At 40.0% G+C, this 19,279-nt stretch overlaps 1 protein-coding gene across 3 annotated transcripts; it reads right to left on the bottom strand.

The window, feature by feature from the left end:
- Positions 1 to 52: 52 nt before the first annotated feature.
- hdgfl3 (HDGF like 3) lies at positions 53 to 19,042 on the bottom strand. Of its 3 annotated transcripts, none has more exons than XM_015342994.2 (6): positions 18,559 to 19,042; positions 10,078 to 10,154; positions 8,648 to 8,786; positions 8,132 to 8,293; positions 3,574 to 3,751; positions 53 to 1,241 (listed from the first exon to the last, which is right to left on the bottom strand). In XM_015342994.2, the coding sequence occupies exons 1-5, from the start codon at positions 18,640 to 18,642 to the stop codon at positions 3,587 to 3,589; spliced, it is 627 nt and encodes a 208-aa protein (XP_015198480.1). In that variant the 5' UTR covers positions 18,643 to 19,042; the 3' UTR covers positions 53 to 1,241; positions 3,574 to 3,586. The 3 variants fall into 3 exon arrangements, with proteins under 3 accessions (XP_015198480.1, XP_006628737.1, XP_015198481.1); XM_006628674.3 differs by having other exon boundaries at positions 3,574 to 3,754; positions 18,559 to 19,041; XM_015342995.2 differs by having other exon boundaries at positions 3,608 to 3,754; positions 18,559 to 19,040.
- Positions 19,043 to 19,279: the final 237 nt, after the last annotated feature.

Genomic DNA, 19,279 nt, shown 5'->3' with positions numbered 1-19,279 from the left:
AGAGGTGGGAAATGATACTATTGCTGTGTAAAACATGGATATCATAATGCACTTTGCATTCCAATTATTTTATTCTGTAAAATTCTTTTCCATAAACAGCAAAAACCATTTTTACACTTAACTACAAACCTTGAATATGTAAAACAATCTCCAATTACAAGCATAACAAAGATTAAAACAAAAAAATCGTAAAGAGTGAGATAGCTTCTCCCCACATCTTAATAGCATCAAAAAATAAATAGAATATATCCTTTCTATTGACAAAAATAGCAAAGCAAAAGTAACTTAGAAAATGTTAATGGAATGCTTCTGGATACGGAAATGCTGTAAATGTGTTGAGGGAAATGCAGAATTTCTGCTTGTTGTCCAGATGCCCACTGTGAGCTTGTTCTCCAAGTGTAGGGTATAAAGAAAAAATAATGAAATAATGGAGAAAACTAATTTTCAGACAGCCTGTGTGCCTAAAAACAGCAGACAATGAATAATGGACCTGAAACAAATATGAGATCGCTTTAAGTAGACCCAAGAGTTTGTCTCAAAAATGGTACATTTCTTAAAGTTGAAAAAAAAAACAACCTTCCACAGATGTACAGAAAATTCAGATTTAACTTTTCCTTATAAAAGCAAGAGAACTGCTGTTTACATAGAACAGAAGCTCCTATATTCTAAGCAATCAACAACAATCATAATATTGAAATGGTTATCTGAATTTTGTGCACAATGCTTTCTATACTGATCCTACAATTTACTTCATTCTGTTTTACAAATGAATGTATAATGCAGTGAAAGAGTTTTACAGACAATGTTCTTGAGGATAGTCCATTTTCTATTTTGTCTCAGAATGCAGTTTTTTTAATACTATACAAGTAAATGATCTGAACATAGCAATACAGACTATACGGATTGTGTGTGTTTCTGAAAGTCTTTTACAAATTTTCTTTTTAGAAGAAAACAACATCCTTGTTAGCTGTGATCACATGCTAACACAGTCTAAGGAACTGTAATGGTACAGAAGAGTGAACTTGGAAGAGGTTTTAGTTTGAATGTGAAAAAGACCATTCGATCCTTTTGACATACTGCAATGAAAGTAGGTAGCTTTTACTAATGGGCGAGCCGGTTCTATTGTCGACAATGGAAAAGCAATGATAATTTCACAACTCCAATAACACTTGACAGCCACAATTAACGACTCCCTTAAGGGGTTTCCTCAACATTTAGCGTTCTTCGCTGAGTTATTAGGTCTGGAAAAAATAAAAATAAATATTGACATTACAGAAAGAAAACCAAACTGTTGTCTTAAATATAAGCTAGGAGAAAGACACAGAACAGGCACAAAGCTTTTTTGGTAACTACATGCAGTTTTTTAAAACAAAACTCTAGCAGTATCATCAAAAAAACAATAGAACATCTGTATACTTTGAAATGTAACTTTTCTGCAACAGCTTGGATCTCTGAACAAAACTTGAATTGTCCTTAATATCAAATGTAAATATATGTTTAAAATGAACAATATAATTACTTTCAGCTTACTTTTTACAGTTTACAATTTTCACATTGTAAAAAACCTTTCTGACCAACACAATTTCTGCCCCCTTGTGGTAAAATACAAAGGATATGATTGAGTACATAAGCTGTTTAAAGAATTGGTCCTTTTTTAAAATCTACATTTTGGGGCAAAAATGTCATGTTCTTTTTATGTTTTTTTTTCAGTTTCATGGAAACAAAGTGGTGTTTCTGTATCAGCAGTGTGCAGTGGTGATGCTGTATCAGCTATGAGCAGTGATGGTGCTGTATCAGCTGTGCACTGTGGTGGTGCTGTATCAGCTGTGCACTGTGGTGGTGCTGTATCAGCAGTGTGCAGGGATAGGGCTGTATCAGCAGTGTGCAGTGGTAATGCTGTATCAGCAGTGTGCAGTGTTGGGGCTGTATCAGCAGTGCGCAGTGATGGGGCTGTATCAGCAGTGCGCAGTGGTGATGCTGTATCAGCAGTGCGCAGTGGTGATGCTGTATCAGCAGTGCGCAGTGGTGATGCTGTATCAGTAGTGCGCAGTGATGGGGCTGTATCAGCAGTGCGCAGTGGTGATGCTGTATCAGCAGTGCGCAGTGGTGATGCTGTATCAGCAGTGCGCAGTGGTGATGCTGTATCAGCAGTGTGCAGGGATGGGGCTGTATCAGTAGTGCGCAGTGATGGGGCTGTATCAGCAGTGCGCAGTGGTGATGCTGTATCAGCAGTGCGCAGTGGTGATGCTGTATCAGCAGTGCGCAGGGATAGGGCTGTATCAGCAGTGTGCAGGGATAGGGCTGTATCAGCAGTGTGCAGTGTTGGGGCTGTATCAGCAGTGCGCAGTGGTGATGCTGTATCAGCAGTGCGCAGTGGTGATGCTGTATCAGCAGTGTGCAGGGATAGGGCTGTATCAGTAGTGCGCAGTGATGGGGCTGTATCAGCAGTGCGCAGTGGTGATGCTGTATCAGCAGTGCGCAGTGGTGATGCTGTATCAGTAGTGCGCAGTGATGGGGCTGTATCAGCAGTGCGCAGTGGTGATGCTGTATCAGCAGTGCGCAGTGGTGATGCTGTATCAGCAGTGCGCAGTGATGGGGCTGTATCAGCAGTGCGCAGTGATGGGGCTGTATCAGCAGTGTGCAGTGATGGGGCTGTATCAACAGTGCGCAGTGGTGATGCTGTATCAGTAGTGTGCAGTGGTGATGCTGTATCAACAGTGCGCAGTGGTGATGCTGTATCATTAGTGTGCAGTGTTGGGGCTGTATCAGCAGTGTGCAGTGATGGGGCTGTATCAGCAGTGTGCAGTGGTGTTCAGAATTCTGAAATTGTACTGGAAGGGTGTACATTCAGATCCCAGGTAGGACACTGCACCCTATAGCAAGGTACTTCAGTCACATTGGTCCAGTAAAATACATTTATATATTATAAATGGTCTATAGGTCATCACTGTAAACTAGAAATTGTTCTCAGTTGATTTACATTTAATTATTTTTTAATGCAATCGGTTACACCTTGCATACTGTAGGTGCAAAGGTCACCAGGACACACTGTCCAGATTTGAAGACGTTATTCTCTTTTAAAACACTAATGGTGTAAGAACCCAAGATATTAAACGTGTAGCAGTAACGCATGACAGGTGTAACACATTGCAAATAATCTTTGTCGAAACAAGCAAATTTCCTTCATTTCTATTTTATCAGGATACTAACAGCTTGAAACAGACACCATAAAGCAAACAGATAGCATTTAATTGGTATCATTTAATAGATCAGTGTTTTTTAACGTTTAATGCACAAAAAATATAACTACATACAGTGCATTACTTTAACTTTTTGAACACATGAAAGCAGTGTCCCAAGGCTAAAGAAGATACTAATAAGATATCTACGGAAAGCAATAAGCCCTCGGTGAAGCTGAAATGTTGAGCAGGGAGCATTGGTCCAGCCAGACAGCTTGAAAATGCTTTTTAATGCAAGTTTAAAATGGTCAGTCTTGTCAATACTGCTACTTTACTTAATGCTACAAATGCAGGACATTTTAATGTATAGCAGATAAGTAGAATTGAGACGTACTTCAAAACCAAACTTAAATGTGCCGAGAATTTACCCCTTCGCCGGCTTTCTTGCTTTCTGAAGCATTTCGTGTGTCATTGTCGGGGTCTCCAGCCTCTGAACTGCTCTTGTGTTCATCCTCCTTACTGTCTTTATCCACATCCTCTTCCCCCGAAGACTTCCTCGACAGCTTAGAAGACTTCTGGGGAAACACAGCACGGCTTAACCACATGCCCTACAAGTGTCTCTCTAAGAGCAAAATGGTAGAGCTCTAGTCCTGTATCATCGCCCTACCCACCATGCAAGTGGGCGTCGGGTATTTGATATGAGAATACTGTACTTGATTGCAAAAAAGCCCTTGATTCCTTAGGAGAAAGTCTACCAGCAGCACTCCTCTTTCAGGGATAGTTACACAGCTATTTAAAGTATTTTCATTAATAACAAATAAATGTTAATATCCTTAAAGACATACAGTATACAGTAAGGGCAGACTTCCAGGAACTAATGTCACATATTACAATACAAGGCCCATCTTTCTCTGCTTTTGAAGCTTATTGAGTTTCCTGGGGATCCAAACTTACAGTACATCCCATTGAGGACTGGGTCTTTGGCAGTTCCTCTAAGGGGCAGGTCTCCACTAAATATTCAGACCTGCTTAAAGCTTCATGTACAGTACACCACTGAATTTACTAAAACTGCAGGGAAAAGATCTGAATTTAGTTAAAAGGGTAAGATTGTAATTTGGGACAAACTATTTAATACTTCTAAAAATCCTAACGACCACAACCCATTCATTGTTAATTATGTCATAGACCCTACTGGACATCCTGCAAAAGATATGGGATGGGAGTTGCCCCAGACCCTCTTTGCAAGCTCTTAACTCTCAGCACAGGTGGTACATTCAAGCACACGTTGTAGGAATGCACATAGGTCAGTCGTTTTTAGGGTCACCTGATATACATTCTGTTGGGAACAGTTGGAAGAATCACACCAGTGGAACAAGCTGTGATACTGCTTAATGTTAACTCACAACTTCAGTTAAAGCAGTGTCAACTGCTCTCTGGTTTGACTGCAGCAAAGAAACTGATAACAGAGCATTGGCTCTCTCCTCATGGCCTTCTGATACGGAAATGATACTTCAGGGACATAACGACGCTAGAGCTCTCCAGTGCCAGACTATATAAACCCAGCGATGCCACTTTGGATATCTGGACAGAATACATGAATGTCTGGCAGGGGTCAGATTATAGCCCAGCCTGGGAAGGGAGGGGAAAACTTCTTATAATGATCTAAATTTGATCTAAATAAAAGCATAAATGTTGGATGCGTAACATTTTGATATGGTGCTCAGTGTTAATCTTTTTGGAGAAGTTTAGGAACTAAATGAAAATTAAAATAAAAAAGGTTACACGTTTTTTTGTGTGTTTGTATTTCTACTGGCATTTTCATAATCCTAACACTTTGTTTACTCAATAAATAATATGGAAATAACCCTGTCACATTCACAGCTTGCCAGTCATAGCAGTTCTGCATTCCATGAGCACTCCCACCTGCTCCCTACTGTCAACAAGACAACAGAAAGACATCCTGAATTCAAACCCGACCGGCATAAAAGGGAGGAAGTGACTTATTTCTTTAATAAAGAGGCATGTCTCAAAGCTATCTGCAAATCAAGCATTATATAGTAAATTTCAAATCAAACCCAGATTACATAAATGAATTACATCTGGAAGTCCCTTCTACAGGAAACTGCAGGGGGAAAAGTCGGTTCCTATGCAAAACACAAAAAAGACATCTGAACTACACCAAAGAAGAGGATGCTACTGTAAACTGTCCTGCTTTTAAGACAGAAGTGTCTACTTCTACCAAGTCAGTCCCTGGAAAATGCGAGAATTTAACACAGCATAGTTGCCAAGCAACAGTGGTTGCTAAGCAAGTGCTCAGGAGAGAAAAAGGTCTGAGAATCACCCCCCACTCCCGGTTCGGTTTGTTTCATTTTGGAGCTGGGGTGTCGCCTCATTCAAATCATTTCACCTACCTGCAGTACTCCCTGGCACAAGTTTCTCTTCTCCTTGTTATTCCACTGGAGACAAACACAGCAGCTTACATGGAAACTCTTTCATCTTTCACTTAAAGGGTACTGTTGGCATATAGAATTTCAGCCTTCATAATAACAGGCACACCTGTATAATCGAAGCCTAAGTAAACTGCCCTTTGGCTTTTTAAAGAAATCTTATCATGGCTTGCTTTCTGTTACCTTACTTTGAACTGAAACACAAATAACAGGTACTGTACTGTAGTTGAATATGATCTATTACTGCCAGCAAGTGGAACAATTAGCAGTAATACACTAAAAGTTAGTAGTATCATTATTAGTCCAACAATTATATATTGTATGGCTCAGAACAGGGGTTTGAAAAACACTGAGCACAAAGCTCATTATTCTTAGCTCTACAGAAATATTAAAGGCTAAAGGAAATCATTTCCTGCAGTTGCTTCATAATGTCTGCCTATCTGTGTGCCAAATTTAATCAGCAGTACCAGATGTGACAACGAACTGCCTCAACTTTCAATTCAATACACATGCTTCCACTGCGGTTTTAATGATTTATGTTTGTGTATGAACTTGGCAAGACAAATTCTTTTAAGATGAAAGCCTCGGTCCTGTTAGTAAAACCAAAAATATCACAGACAACAAGGAAAAAGAAAAACTTGCATTTTTGATTAATGCACAGGACTCAGCGGATTATCAAAGTTGAAACTGCATTAGCATTAATTAGTACAGGAATTTACCTATTTCAGGACAACATTTACTACGGCAGTTAACTTTCAGGACATAATTACATCACCTTTATGTCACAAACTAGTTTATATTTAAACATTTACCCCACAAAAAATATTTACAGTCCATTTTTGTAATGTGTGTGGCAGAATAAAGATTTTAAAAATACAGGGGTAATAAGTCAAATGAACAAGAGGTAAATTTCCTATTTTCTTACAAACTAAATTTAATTTAATGCAATTATGTAATTATGTACAGTATCTACAACACTTCTACAAAGTTCATGTTCTGTGATTTTCCAGTACATACAAAAGTGCTTTTACTATAGTGACCATATTGAAATGGACAGCTTCCACAAAAACATACAGATTTGAAGTTCCAAAGCCAATTACCTGGGTAAAAAAACAAAACAGAGACCCTTAAGCTTCTCTTGAATCGCTTTGCTTGTTAGTATGCCCAATTTCAGCCCACCTGTCCTGTTGAAGGTAGCTTTTGGTGGTCATTCAAAATGTGGACAAACCAGAGATGCTGAGCAGCCAAGCTGCAACCAACACAACACAAAGAGCCACACACACGACTGCCCATAATTACAGATGAGGTGTTTGAAACAAGGAAGTATCCATGAGAACAATGAGGAAGACTTCGCTGGGTTAAAAGGTGTTGCCCCTGCTCTGTGTTTTTATGTGTGAATGTTGTGTGTTTTTTTCTACTTCTGTGGAACATCTCTAACCCTAAAGGGGTTTTGGAAATTTGAACTGGAATAATTTTACTTTGCCTTATGGACTGGGACCATTCCTTTTCTCTCCTCTCTTTGGTGCTGCAATCATAAAAAGGAATTTGTGTGTGTGCCATGGGAATCGCATGAGAATGCAAATAAAAAAAAAAGATTTTGCATTGTGATCCATCGTGTGGGAGTGTTTTAAGATTATCGGTACTTTAAGACTGTCACTGTTAAAAGCCATCTGGACTCTAACACACTTGAAAAGGATTTTCTGGGAAGACATCGTCTGCTGGAATGGTCTGAATACTTTCCAGTGCTCTCCGCTGACAATACAAGTTGGGCACAAGTGCTGTGACAGTGTGAGATGAGCTGCTGTGTGACAAACCGCATGACAGGTGACCTGGAACAATGACAGCAGCCCTCTGGCTACCAGAGGCCCTCAGCTGTTCTGTTAGCTGACTGTCCCGTGCATAACCATGTTTTGATCTCGATGCTGCAAACATTCTTTGGTTTCTCTGCTGACCACAGAGGGGTCTATTATTCTCTTCAGTAGGGGAAGTCATTCCCTCCTGTTCTTCATCTGACATCACTGTCTATTTGGGCCTGTATTCTATATTTATTTGTGGGCTCCTGCATTACCCACCCTGTACCTCAGCAGGAATCCCTGGATTTTACCGTGCGCCCTCTCAAGCTGGCATATAGCATGCATTTCAACAGTTGGGATAGATCCGAAGGAACGTGACAGAGAGATGAATGTAGCAGACGTTATTTGGAGTAACTAGCTCCAGCTGAGAGAATGGCAGCCTGACTGTAAGGACAAGGAGGACTGGAACCCTCGGGACTTTCAGACGGAATGAGCTGGGGGGCTGCTGCAAGGGCGTTGTTGGTACCGGCAGGAGAGGTGTGAGACAGATAAACAAAGGGAAGCCCTGGGTGCAAGACATAAATAAGTAGGAGAGAGGAAGTAGTTGTGATTGGGATTAACCCTCCTTTCAAACGTGTGATAAACTCCACAGAATATTTCCAAAGACATGCAGCGAGACATTTGTAAAGCACGCCTCTGCCTCTGGTTTTACCTTGGAAGATGCTGTCTTTTTCCGTTTGGAGCCAGCCTTGTCGCCCTTCCTCTTGCCCTTCCCATCCTCCTCTATCGAGTCGCCCTCCTCCCCCTCACTGCTGGCGTCAGCGGTGTTCCCACCTTCCCCTTCAGTCTCCGAGGAGCTCTGTTGCTGTATGGCCTGCAAGAGGGAAGGGATGCACAACGCCATGTGCGTGTTTACAAACAGGGAGCACTATACATCTGAAAATCCGTGACACTGATCCCAGCATCACAGCCAGTCAGGCACATAAGACATGGAAGAACGCAGAGAACATAATACAAAAACAACCAACAAACTCATCCTTTTGGATTACTCTCAAAAGCTATCTAGAGTAAAATTATATTAGAAGAGAAAAAAAAGTAAGATGAATATTATAAAATAATTTTAATAACTTCAAATAAAAGAAGCAAGAGACCTTTTTCCCTTCATCACAGAACTTCCGTCCCACATCATAAAGAAGAGCTGAAATTGCTTTGAGAAATGTGGCCCCACCTGATAACCAGTAAACTTGACCCCAGGATTGTTCTCGATTTCCCACAGGCCTTCGTTAAATCCTTTCCTCTTATTTGACTTTCCGAACTTGTCTTTGTACTCCTTGTATGGAAAAAGATCCTTTGGACTGAGAAATGCACTGTAATAGGAGAATAATGCACAAGTAGAGCCCAGACACTACTGTGTGTTAAGCACAAAACAACACAGACAATTCAGTAAACACATATCTCAAAAGTGTTTGAAATATTTCAAAGTGTTTGAAATATTAATTTGTATTAAAAGAAGCAGAAAATATTCTGCTTCTTTTAATACAAATCTTCTACTTTAATTTGCTATTGTTCCAAAGCTAATCCGAGTTCACCAATGCAGTTTGAGGGGAAGGCAACTTCAGTCAAAATGGAAGTTTTTGACTGAACTACATTCCCCAGAAAGCTGTTCAGGGAATGTCCTGCCACCGTCAAGTCACCTGACCATTAGGAAGATGACAATTGGCTGATGATTTAAAAACCAGGAAGAGGAGGCTTCTTTATTTACTGCACAACTGCTGCCTGGTCAGATTTACTGTTCTATATGGCACCAGGGGGAGAACAATGTGAGCAACGAATGATGCTCAGACATATGGATGTGAGTTTTGCAAGGAACTTTAGAAGCTGTTTTATATTTCAGAGAGAGATGTTATTGTGAACTCCAGTTAGCAGGTTAGCTGCCAAGCTATTATTAAAAAGGTATGTTGCAAGTGTCTGAGTAGCTGAAAGAGGAGCTTGGTTTTGTTTTTGGTTTGTTCTCCCACACTGGTTTTGTATCTTTGTATCTTGGCTGTGTCTGTGTGTTTTTTTTTTAACTAGAAGCCTCTATTTTAAAGATCCTGTTATATCACCTTGTCCTTGGGTGTATCACAAGTGTTATTTGTAACAACCAAATAAAACAATCCATAGACCTTCAGCTATGCATTTTGTATGACAAGTATTTGTAAGACTTATGCAAATTAACTGGATGGTCCAAGCAGTCTATATGAAAAATGAATTCAAAAGATCATACTGGAACTAGTATAGATGTGTACATTTTAGACTGCATCATATGAAATACATTTATTAGCAATCACAAGAGATAATTATGCTATACAACCCGAACATCTGTAGTCAGCTTCAGTGTGAAACTAATACAAATTCCAGCATGAAAAACAAGAACACGTCAACCCTAGGAATTATCAGTTTCTCTCTTGAAACTTGTCTTTTCATATGCCAACAGCAAACTTCATGCTTTACAGGCACCAAAACTAATCAACACTCAATCATCATTTTCAAAGTCTAGAAAAACTGCAATAGACACAGGAACACTATCTGTGCCACTGAAGTATGACTGTGGAGCAACAGTTTTTTTTTAGGTCTAGTTTAGATCCCATGTGAAAAGTATCAGGTGTGTATACATACGTTTCATGAGTCCCAAAGAAGAAAATGGGGTATTTATTTGCAGGTGGCTTTACAGCACCTTCCGGTAGTTCATCGATCTGTTGAACAAATCAGAGAGAGTTAAAAGCCTGCAATATGTCATCTGTACAGTCAAAATGGGGAAAAAAAGTCTCTGCAGCTAAGGGATGAAATATATTCTGATTCTGCTTAACCCTTTGCCTTCCAGTTGCGTCCAAAAGAGATGTCAGTTTTTTTCCCACCTGTGGTATTGTAGCATTCTTGGTTCGACTACAGAAATATTCACCTGACTTTCAGAAACACACATAAGGGATTGTGGAGGGCATGGCTTTTAAGCAAGACTGCACCATTATTAATCACAGTATTGCTTGCCAAACATTTATCAAAAACTGCAAGCAATTAAGTGCCAGCCATTTTTCTATTCTGTCCTTTTCAGTTTATTGCTGACAATGCACTAGCTGTATGGCAGTTCAAGACTTTCCAACTAGAAAAAAATCTTTCATCTGTTCTTCAGTGATTTTGAAATGACTTCCTTCGGTATGGTGAGGGTTTGAAGTAAGGGTTAAAGAAAGTGATGTCTCACAGATGTCTCTCCAGCCACATTGCTCATTGTGTTACGTGAGGTAAACTGCTACACAACTTTCCAATATGGACACATTCTGGCTCATATCTGTTTTTTTTTAATAAAATGACAATGTATACATATTAAGAAAGAGGAAAATGAAAAAAATCTCAAGTGGTATGATTAGCTCATCTGGAATGCATCTAAAATCACATCAAAATGGAAATTTCTCCTCTGTAAGAAAGGTACTGTACTTATCCTGTTGTTCAGTTAATATGATAATTCACAGCATAAGCATAAATTCAAATTTATTCAATAAATATTAAATTCTAATTAAAATGGACCTGAATATATCTGTCTGTACTTAACAGCAAAGTAACAGCCAACAGCCATATCACCCTGCAACTCACAACTGGCAACCCACTAAAGCTAAGCAGGTGTGAGCCTGGTCAGTACATGGATGGGAGACCTCCTGGGAAAAACTAAGGTTGCTGCTGGATGAGGTGTTAGTGGGGCCAGCAGGGGGCGCTCACCGTGTGGTCCATGTGGGTCCTAATGGCCCAGTATAGTGATGGGGACACTATACTGTAAACAGGTGCCGTCCTTCGGATGAGATGTAAAACCGAGGTCCTGACTCTCTGTTGTCATTAAAAATCCCAGGGTGTTTCTCGAAAAGAGTACGGGTGTAACCTTTGGCCAAATTTCCAATTGGCCCTTACCAATCATGGCCTCCTAATAATCCCCCTCTATGAATTGGCTACATTACTCTGCTCTCCTCCCCACTGATAGCTGATGTGTGGTGAGCGTTCTGGCGCACTATGGCTGCCGTCGCATCATCCAGGTGGATGCTGCACATTGGTGGTGGTGGAGGGGAGTCCCATTTACCTGTAAAGCGCTCTGAGTGGAGTGTCCAGAAAAGCGCTATATAAGTGTAAGCAATTATTATTAATTATTATTACATAGTTCCACTATAATTAAAATCAATACTTATTTACAGCATACAAGTATATACAGTATGCAATACATACTGATATCTGCAGAAAATAGCATTTATGTGTTTAATAATAGCTGGGAATCCCCTGGTTTAGTCTAATGCTGGCAGCAATAAAACACTAGCAGAACTATTGCATATAGGGATAAAAGAAAAAACACAGGACAGCAAACGCACTTAACAGGGCACTGGACCACCATGTGCAGTCAGTACAGCCTGCGTGGGTTGTGACATGGAGTCTACCAGTGTCTGAAATTTGGAGATGGTGGAGCTGAAACTGATACCTGAAGTTATCATTCCAGACTATTGCATGCTCAAATGGTCAACTGGGATTGAACCTGCTTATTGAGAAGGCCCTGGCATGTGGCTATCACCAGTGTCAGGCTCATCAAACCATCTGGTGACCAAATGTGCTCTGTGGATGGGAGCAATGCCATTCTGGAAGACACCCCTCCCAGCAGGAAAGAAATGCTCCAAGTTGGGATGAAGATGATCACTCAGCACCATCAAGTAGTGATAAGCCTCGCTCTTGCCTTCAAAGGAAATGGGCTCATCGAAAGCATGGCAGGAGAACAAGCAATTAAGTGCCAGTGGCACCAAGAGAACCCTTCTCTATTGGTATCACACACTCAGGGCTGTTGAGGTTTTTAGGCTGGGATTACATGTATACTTCTCTGTTTGGCGAGAACACGGAGAAGGATGATTCATCTAACCTTATCAGATTATTCCACTGCTTTTAGTATACAGCCCGTGCTATTCCACCACTGGACTTGCAGACATGCATGGCCAGGAGTGATGAGCTGTTTGGATTGTGCAACCCAACTATAGTACCCCACTCTGTGGAGAACTTGGTGAACTGTCTTTGATGGCAGCTCCAGTTCCAGGTTGAAAATTGCAGCTGCTTCCCTGTTTTGCCTCACAGTTCAAATCAATGCACGGATTTCGCCAACGTGGAATATGTGCTTTCTTCCACCGAGCCCCTTTGCGGAGGATACCTGTCCCCCAGAGTTCCATGCTGACGTCAGAATCTGCTGCTCATGAAACCAGCAAGCTGAGATATCTAAATCCCTAAAGCTCCTACCAAATACTCCTCAACTATCACCCCTCTTTCAACATTTCTGGGGGTCTCCTCTTACAGCCGTGCTATCCAAAATTATATGGAACCCAGCCTGCCCAGACTTTCATAGTAGTTTAAGTAGGTAGCTGCGTCAGAATATGTAGGCTGCAAAGGAACCAGCAAAGGTTTATTCCTAGCTGTGGAGCCCAAAGAACATTGTTTCTTTTCTTTGCTTTTCAGCATGGAAAGCTTTACTTCTTCCTTTGCAGAACTTTCATTCATGACCCTACACATTCTGGGATCCATTTTGCTCAATTCATGAATTAGCCACATCTGTGTGGAAGCCCTTAATTTCAATATACTTGGTGTTCCTCCTGAATTGAAACCCAAATGCTTCACTTTTTTGTCCACCACCTGCAGCTCAGGTAGCTGATCCTTCACAGACTGAGTACAATCTTAGTTTTCTGTGTAAACGTTAATTAGGAAGTCATAAAAATTAATTAGAAAATCGCAAAAGTTAATTAGGAAGGCCTGTTTAGTCCCTGACCACTTTTTTTGCGTCTCTTCTAGACTCATCAGTTAAGACAGCACCAGTGATCTCTCAGCTCTCAACTACATCCTTCAGTACCTTTAACACTGCCTTGCACTGACTGGATTTCACTCTCAGCTTGTCATGTTATTGAACTATTGCACTTATTCTTTGCAAGCATGGAATTTGCACCAACAGGGTGTCTACACTATCGCTCTGCATGTACACTACCTGTATATGCCTGCAATTAAAATACTGCTTCAATCACACATTTATTTTTTTATTTCTCACTGTGCAGAACTGCAATGCACTTTCTGTATTACCATTACTGTACTTCACTGTATTGTACTTTTTTGTACACGCTCTGACTTGTGATTATATTTATTGTTTCCTGGTGTTCCTGTACTTTGGTATATAACGTTGGTACAGTATATACTGTATGCAACACTATTAGGCCATGCTGTAAAAGGGCTTGTAAATAAAACAGAACCAGGAGTTATTAAGTAGGAATTCTACAGCTAAAGCTTAACCTGAATGCACATCTTAAAAAAAGAAATTAAGTTTTTGCTCGTTTAATTTTATCTGCGAGGTTTTCATGAGGTCAGTGTAAAGTGTGCTGTATATACTGAACTGTAGCACAGATGTGCACTCTTTTCTAGTAATTTAATAATTAGTCTTTACAATGAGTCATTCCTGTCTCTTCCACACATTAAACACAGAACAGCTTCTTAGTAAAAACTTTTCTTGTATTCTAAAATGCTCTAATTCTTGGCAGACCTAAAAGACAAGCAGAAAATGCAGGTACATTTCCATGTATTTTAATGGGAATTCAAATTTTGAACCCAATTGTGCTCGTAGAGTGAGGGATATGTGCACTGTGGTTTTGATGACATACTGTATACCAGTAATGCTAAACATTACATATGGTCGAATATTCTCTGAATTTCCCATGAACTCAAATTGTTCTGATGTTTTCCAGCAAAACTGCACTTTTGGATATCAATAAACTATTGACTGTCTGCTGTAGCAATAAATAAAGGTATATCTCCACACCAGAAACTTAAGATGCTCAAGACATACTGTAGCACATTATGGTGAATCTTTCTGTGGATCAGAGCTGCAGGACATCTTAAAACACCTTATGCAGTGAACTGCCTATAATGAGCAACTAAATGGATTGTCCATTCATACAGTCTGTTGAACAATCCAGACTCTTTTTTTGCATGGTAACCTTGACTCATGTTGAACATCAAAGTGACAGTCAGCACACGCGTGTTGAAAAAGGGGGAGTACATGTTAATCACTAACAATTTGATAATCACAGTGTTTTATAAGGCCATTTACTGATGGCTTCTGGCTGCTGCCTTTTGGATGGCTGATGCACAATGCTCAGTGGCAAAAAAGAAAATTAAAATAATAAGAAAAGACTGAATATCCATGATTAATCTGGAAATCAGGATTTAGGACTTTCAGAAATTGCCTCACGAATGTGTTTGGTCCAAAACTTTCGTATTTTATTGAGCTATATACAGTACCTAGAATAATGCAGAATAATGGAAGCAACTGTTACAAGAGTGGCTATGGAAATGCAATCTAAACTGCAAACCTTTCCCAAACCTGATGCTAAACATATATATTCACCCTTGAGAAAATGTTTTCTTTATACCAGTTAATCACTTACAGTCTAAGAGTGCCATAGAGAAAGGGAGTAGGCACATTGAGCAATGAGAAACTGCCTCTCAACAGGCAATTTATACAGAGGTCAACAGTAATAACACCAGTCCCCTCTTTATGATGAGCTGTGGGAAAGAATATAATGAGGGTACTGTAATGAGTATGGACTGATTAAGTCAACAGCAATTGAACACATCCTGATCCCTGATTCTCCGTTACAAAACCTTACGTACACAACACATTCAATTCTGGTGAGACTCAATTCTGATGAGAGGATGGTCTGAAAAGAACAAGAAAGCTGTTTATTAACATGATTCCTTAATACTATTCTTTAAAGAAGTTGCAAAGTACTAATTGCCACGCTTCTGTGAAAGTGTATTAAGGAGATTTTCTTGTACAACAAAACTCCTGGATTGTTATTTAATAAGGATACGTTTTTCCAGATACATTTCTATTTTGACATAATTGTAATTTTTCTTTCTCTGGGATTAATGTTTAAGAAATTGACAACTCATCTGCTAAAAAACAAAGCTTGCAAAGTGTAACCGTACCTGAAGACTGCTACAGTCTAGACAGTATAGTCAGACAGTATATAGTCTATATACAGTATACAGTATAGTCTATATACAAGACTGCTAGAGGGCACCTCACAGTGCTGGGTCCTTGGGTTCAGTTCCAGACCTGCTGTTGCTACCAGCTTGGAGTTTGTACGTTCTCCCTTGTGTTCACATGGGTTTCCTCCCACAGCCCAAAAACATTCGGGTCAGTTAACTGGCTTCTTGGAAAACTGGCCCTGGTGTGAGACTGTGCGTGTCTATGTTCGTGATGGACTGGTGACACATTCAGAGTATACTCTCTCTTGTGCCCGCTGCTTGCCGGGTTAGGCACCAGCTCAGGCACCAGCTCCCCTGTGACCCTGTATTGGATAAAGAGATTAGAAAAGAGATGAATGTCTGCTAGATACAGTCTCAGTTGGGCCACAAGCTCATTAGGGGCTACAGCTGCCAGTTCACCAGCAATACTATGATGTCCTTACAAACAGTTGTATTTTCTGTGTTTGAATTGGCAGCTCTTCTGTTCTCAGTGTAAGGCAGAGGAAGGGTTAATGACACAGGTTTCAGAGGAAGCCGGTCCACTGTAGTAGACTATCCCAGACTGGGGCAGAAAAAGGAATCATAAAGGTGAGCAGACCTAAACATTTCTCAGCTTTTCCAGGTAGAAAGGCTGCTTTTGTAACTTTTCGTACAGGAGAAAAAAGATTTCAAAGAAATGACGCAACCTTGATTCCAGGGCCCTATGCTACCCACCAGTCTGGCAAGACCGCTGAAGAAACAAACTGATTTTGAAAAAGAAAAGAAGAACAGCTTCAAAAGAGACAAGATCACTGATCTTGAAGAAGTCCACTGGGTCGAGGCTATCAGCGCCTTTGAGGATATGGAATACTAGGATCTGATTCCATCATAGTCTTCTCTGGTCAAGACCAGGAAGGTTCAGGCTGTCAGTGTAGGACATTGCCTTAAAACCAAAAATCTATTTGGTTACTCTTCTCTTAGCTGATTCTAGAACAGCAATATGTTCTTTGTTACTTCTATAATGTGGTGACCACGTTGGATGCACGTGTTCAAGAACAATCGGTGAAGTAATACTGTTTTAATGCAGATGCTTCAAAACCCAGGTTACTCTTCCTTTGGTCACAGCTTTGCAAAGACCTCAGTGCTAGTTATTACTGCTATCTAAATAGGGACTGTTATTGTGATAGCCATAGATAATGGGAAGAATGCTGTAACCTGTGATTGTCCTGTCACAGAAAACAAACAACAATTCTATGTCCATACTGTACAAGTACTCCAACCAACAATGGGATCACAGAAACCATATGATTCCCTCAAAGACCATTGCTGTAACAGAGACGGGTAATACACCAGTGTTAACAGTGATCTTAGTGTAGAAACCTTTTGTTAAAGGACACAGTGTTCAGTGATTAAAAACTATGCTTCATAAATGACTCACTAAGTTTTAGATCTTCTTTTTTTCCCCATTATGCTTGATGATTCATCACAATAAACAGACTAAGGTTCTCTTTCAGGTAGAGTAAAGGCTGACAACAAATAACTACAATGAGAAATCAACTTCAAACTCAATCTGTACAAAGTTTAGATAAGCCATATTAAAAATGAAAAAACATCATTATTCAATAAAGTTATCAGTGGTGAACTCCACCACAACTGGAAAAGAGTAAAACAGATTCAAATACCCGTCTGTTGCTTTCTGAGCTCAGTGCTAATGAAATATCAGCCCTCAAAGACACTAAGGTTAGTGTGAACCTTTAACAACTCAGAAAAGGCAAAGGCAAAGGACAGAGAGCTATTTTACAGTCACACAGATGTATTTCACAAACATCATCAACAAAATCCATCTTGGTATGATTCCAGTGCCACCTTCCTCAACCAAGACTCCCAAGTGCATAAACAAACCTGTGTGTAAAAAGACACATCTTGACCAGCTCACTGTCACACCTGCTGTACAGTATGTTGCACATATTCTTAAGCACAGTCTGAGTCACTGGCTCAATATCCTTTTAATTAATAATTAAATAGTACTTAAACATCCTCCTGAATATTTGTCAAAGTTTTATTTTAAAAAGTCCATATTTGCTCTAGAAAACTGCTCCAGTGTAGTCTGTGACAGTAGCATTATAATTTAGAAAGTGATCAACCACTTGCCTTTTCATTTTGTCAGATAATTGAGAATTGCTTTGCTGTTTTGCATAAGCAAACATAATCACGATTGTTCTGCACATGAATCTAAAGCTGTGGAAAAGCCCCCTAATGTTTACAGCACTCGGGAAGTCCTGTTCAGTGCGTTATGTGTCATCATCTTTTTACAAATGAGCACGCAAGAGTCGCGTGAATTATTTTGTATTTATAACATTATGGGGCTGTACAGATTACCAACTCTTAAAAACGATGTTCTATTTGGGAGGGGGAGGGGAGGGGGGTCTTTACTTGCACTCTATATGTTGTCACATTTTACGTCCTAATATAAAGGCCTTGGACAGAGGTTTGACTGCTGCCCTGTACCACAACAACCATTGCCAGGTCAATTCTCGCCTAAGGAAGGAGCCCCACCATCCCGGTGTGCAGTTACAGTTCTTGTCAATAACTCTCGGGATCAAGATGTTTTGTCACTTAATTCGCTGTTTGCTTTAAACACATTTAAAAGCAGTGTCAGGTTTTGATTAACCTCCTCTACTACAGACCTTAAACATCCCCGTGGTTCTAAAATGGTTTCCCTTTTTAACCCAAGAAAGTTAGCAGAAGCGTGCTTTCCAGCAACTAAGGTAAGATGGAGAAGAGCTCAATGATGCCTTTGGCGCAGCTGAAATGTTCACTGCATATACACCATCAGCACAGAAAAAAAAAGCGAAAAACAACAATACCGGGTTACCTTTTCATACACACGTTGTGGTTTTAACACACTACAGCCATAAAATGAATAAACCTCGAAATGAACGGTAGAATAACCAAGCGGATTTGTTGTTCGGAGAGGCAGAAGCAGGGGAGAAAACGCGATGCGAGCACAACAGCAGCATCCCGCTGCCTCCACCGGCTGTATTGTCCCAAGCAACCCCGCCTCCCTGCTTCTCAGCCCCGGCTATATCACATACTCACCCTCGCTGGCCAGTGTGGGTATCCTTTCATTTTAGCAAAAACCAGATCTCCGGCTTTGTACTCCCGAGGCCGGGGACGAGCCATGTTTTAAAATATATTTATATACAGTATCTGTATATATTTTTAAAATTTATTTTTAACAGTCACCAAAAAAATTAGATGAAAATGATCGCGTACCAGTGTTTTGATAGCTTGACTGCAGCCTTTTTTAAAAAATGGAAATAAATAAATAAAAGAACGAAAGGGCCCGAGAAATTTCCCTTTCTTCTTATTTTACCAACACTAAAATGAACAGATAGAACTATATAAGTACGCAACTAGAATACAATCGCCGTCTAAAGCAGTAAACGTTGTCCTCATAGGCTTTGATGTTTTGCCACAGTGTGAACGAGAAAGCTAAAGCGGTCCTCTCATTCTTTCCAGATTCATTTGAAACGCAGAACGTCTGCCGAACACAGAAAATATGGATTCTTTTTCAGAATTATTCTTCGGGCAGGGACCTTAAACATTTGACTTTTACTTTCACTATCCTTTATTTTGTAGTTGCTCGGATTATTTTTTATATAGAAAAAGACCCATTTAAAAAAAACCGAAATATTTCATGGTTATATTTAAGAGAAGGCTGTTCAACATTTAAAGAAAAGCTAATCACGTGTTACAAAATTTTATTTTAAAATGAGAGGTGTAAAACAGCGCACAATAAGCAAAAAGCAACAAATGC

This window comes from Lepisosteus oculatus, chromosome 5, assembly GCF_040954835.1.
Source record: "Lepisosteus oculatus isolate fLepOcu1 chromosome 5, fLepOcu1.hap2, whole genome shotgun sequence".
Lineage (NCBI taxonomy): Eukaryota > Metazoa > Chordata > Actinopteri > Semionotiformes > Lepisosteidae > Lepisosteus > Lepisosteus oculatus.
This window is presented reverse-complemented; position numbering and strand designations above follow the sequence as displayed.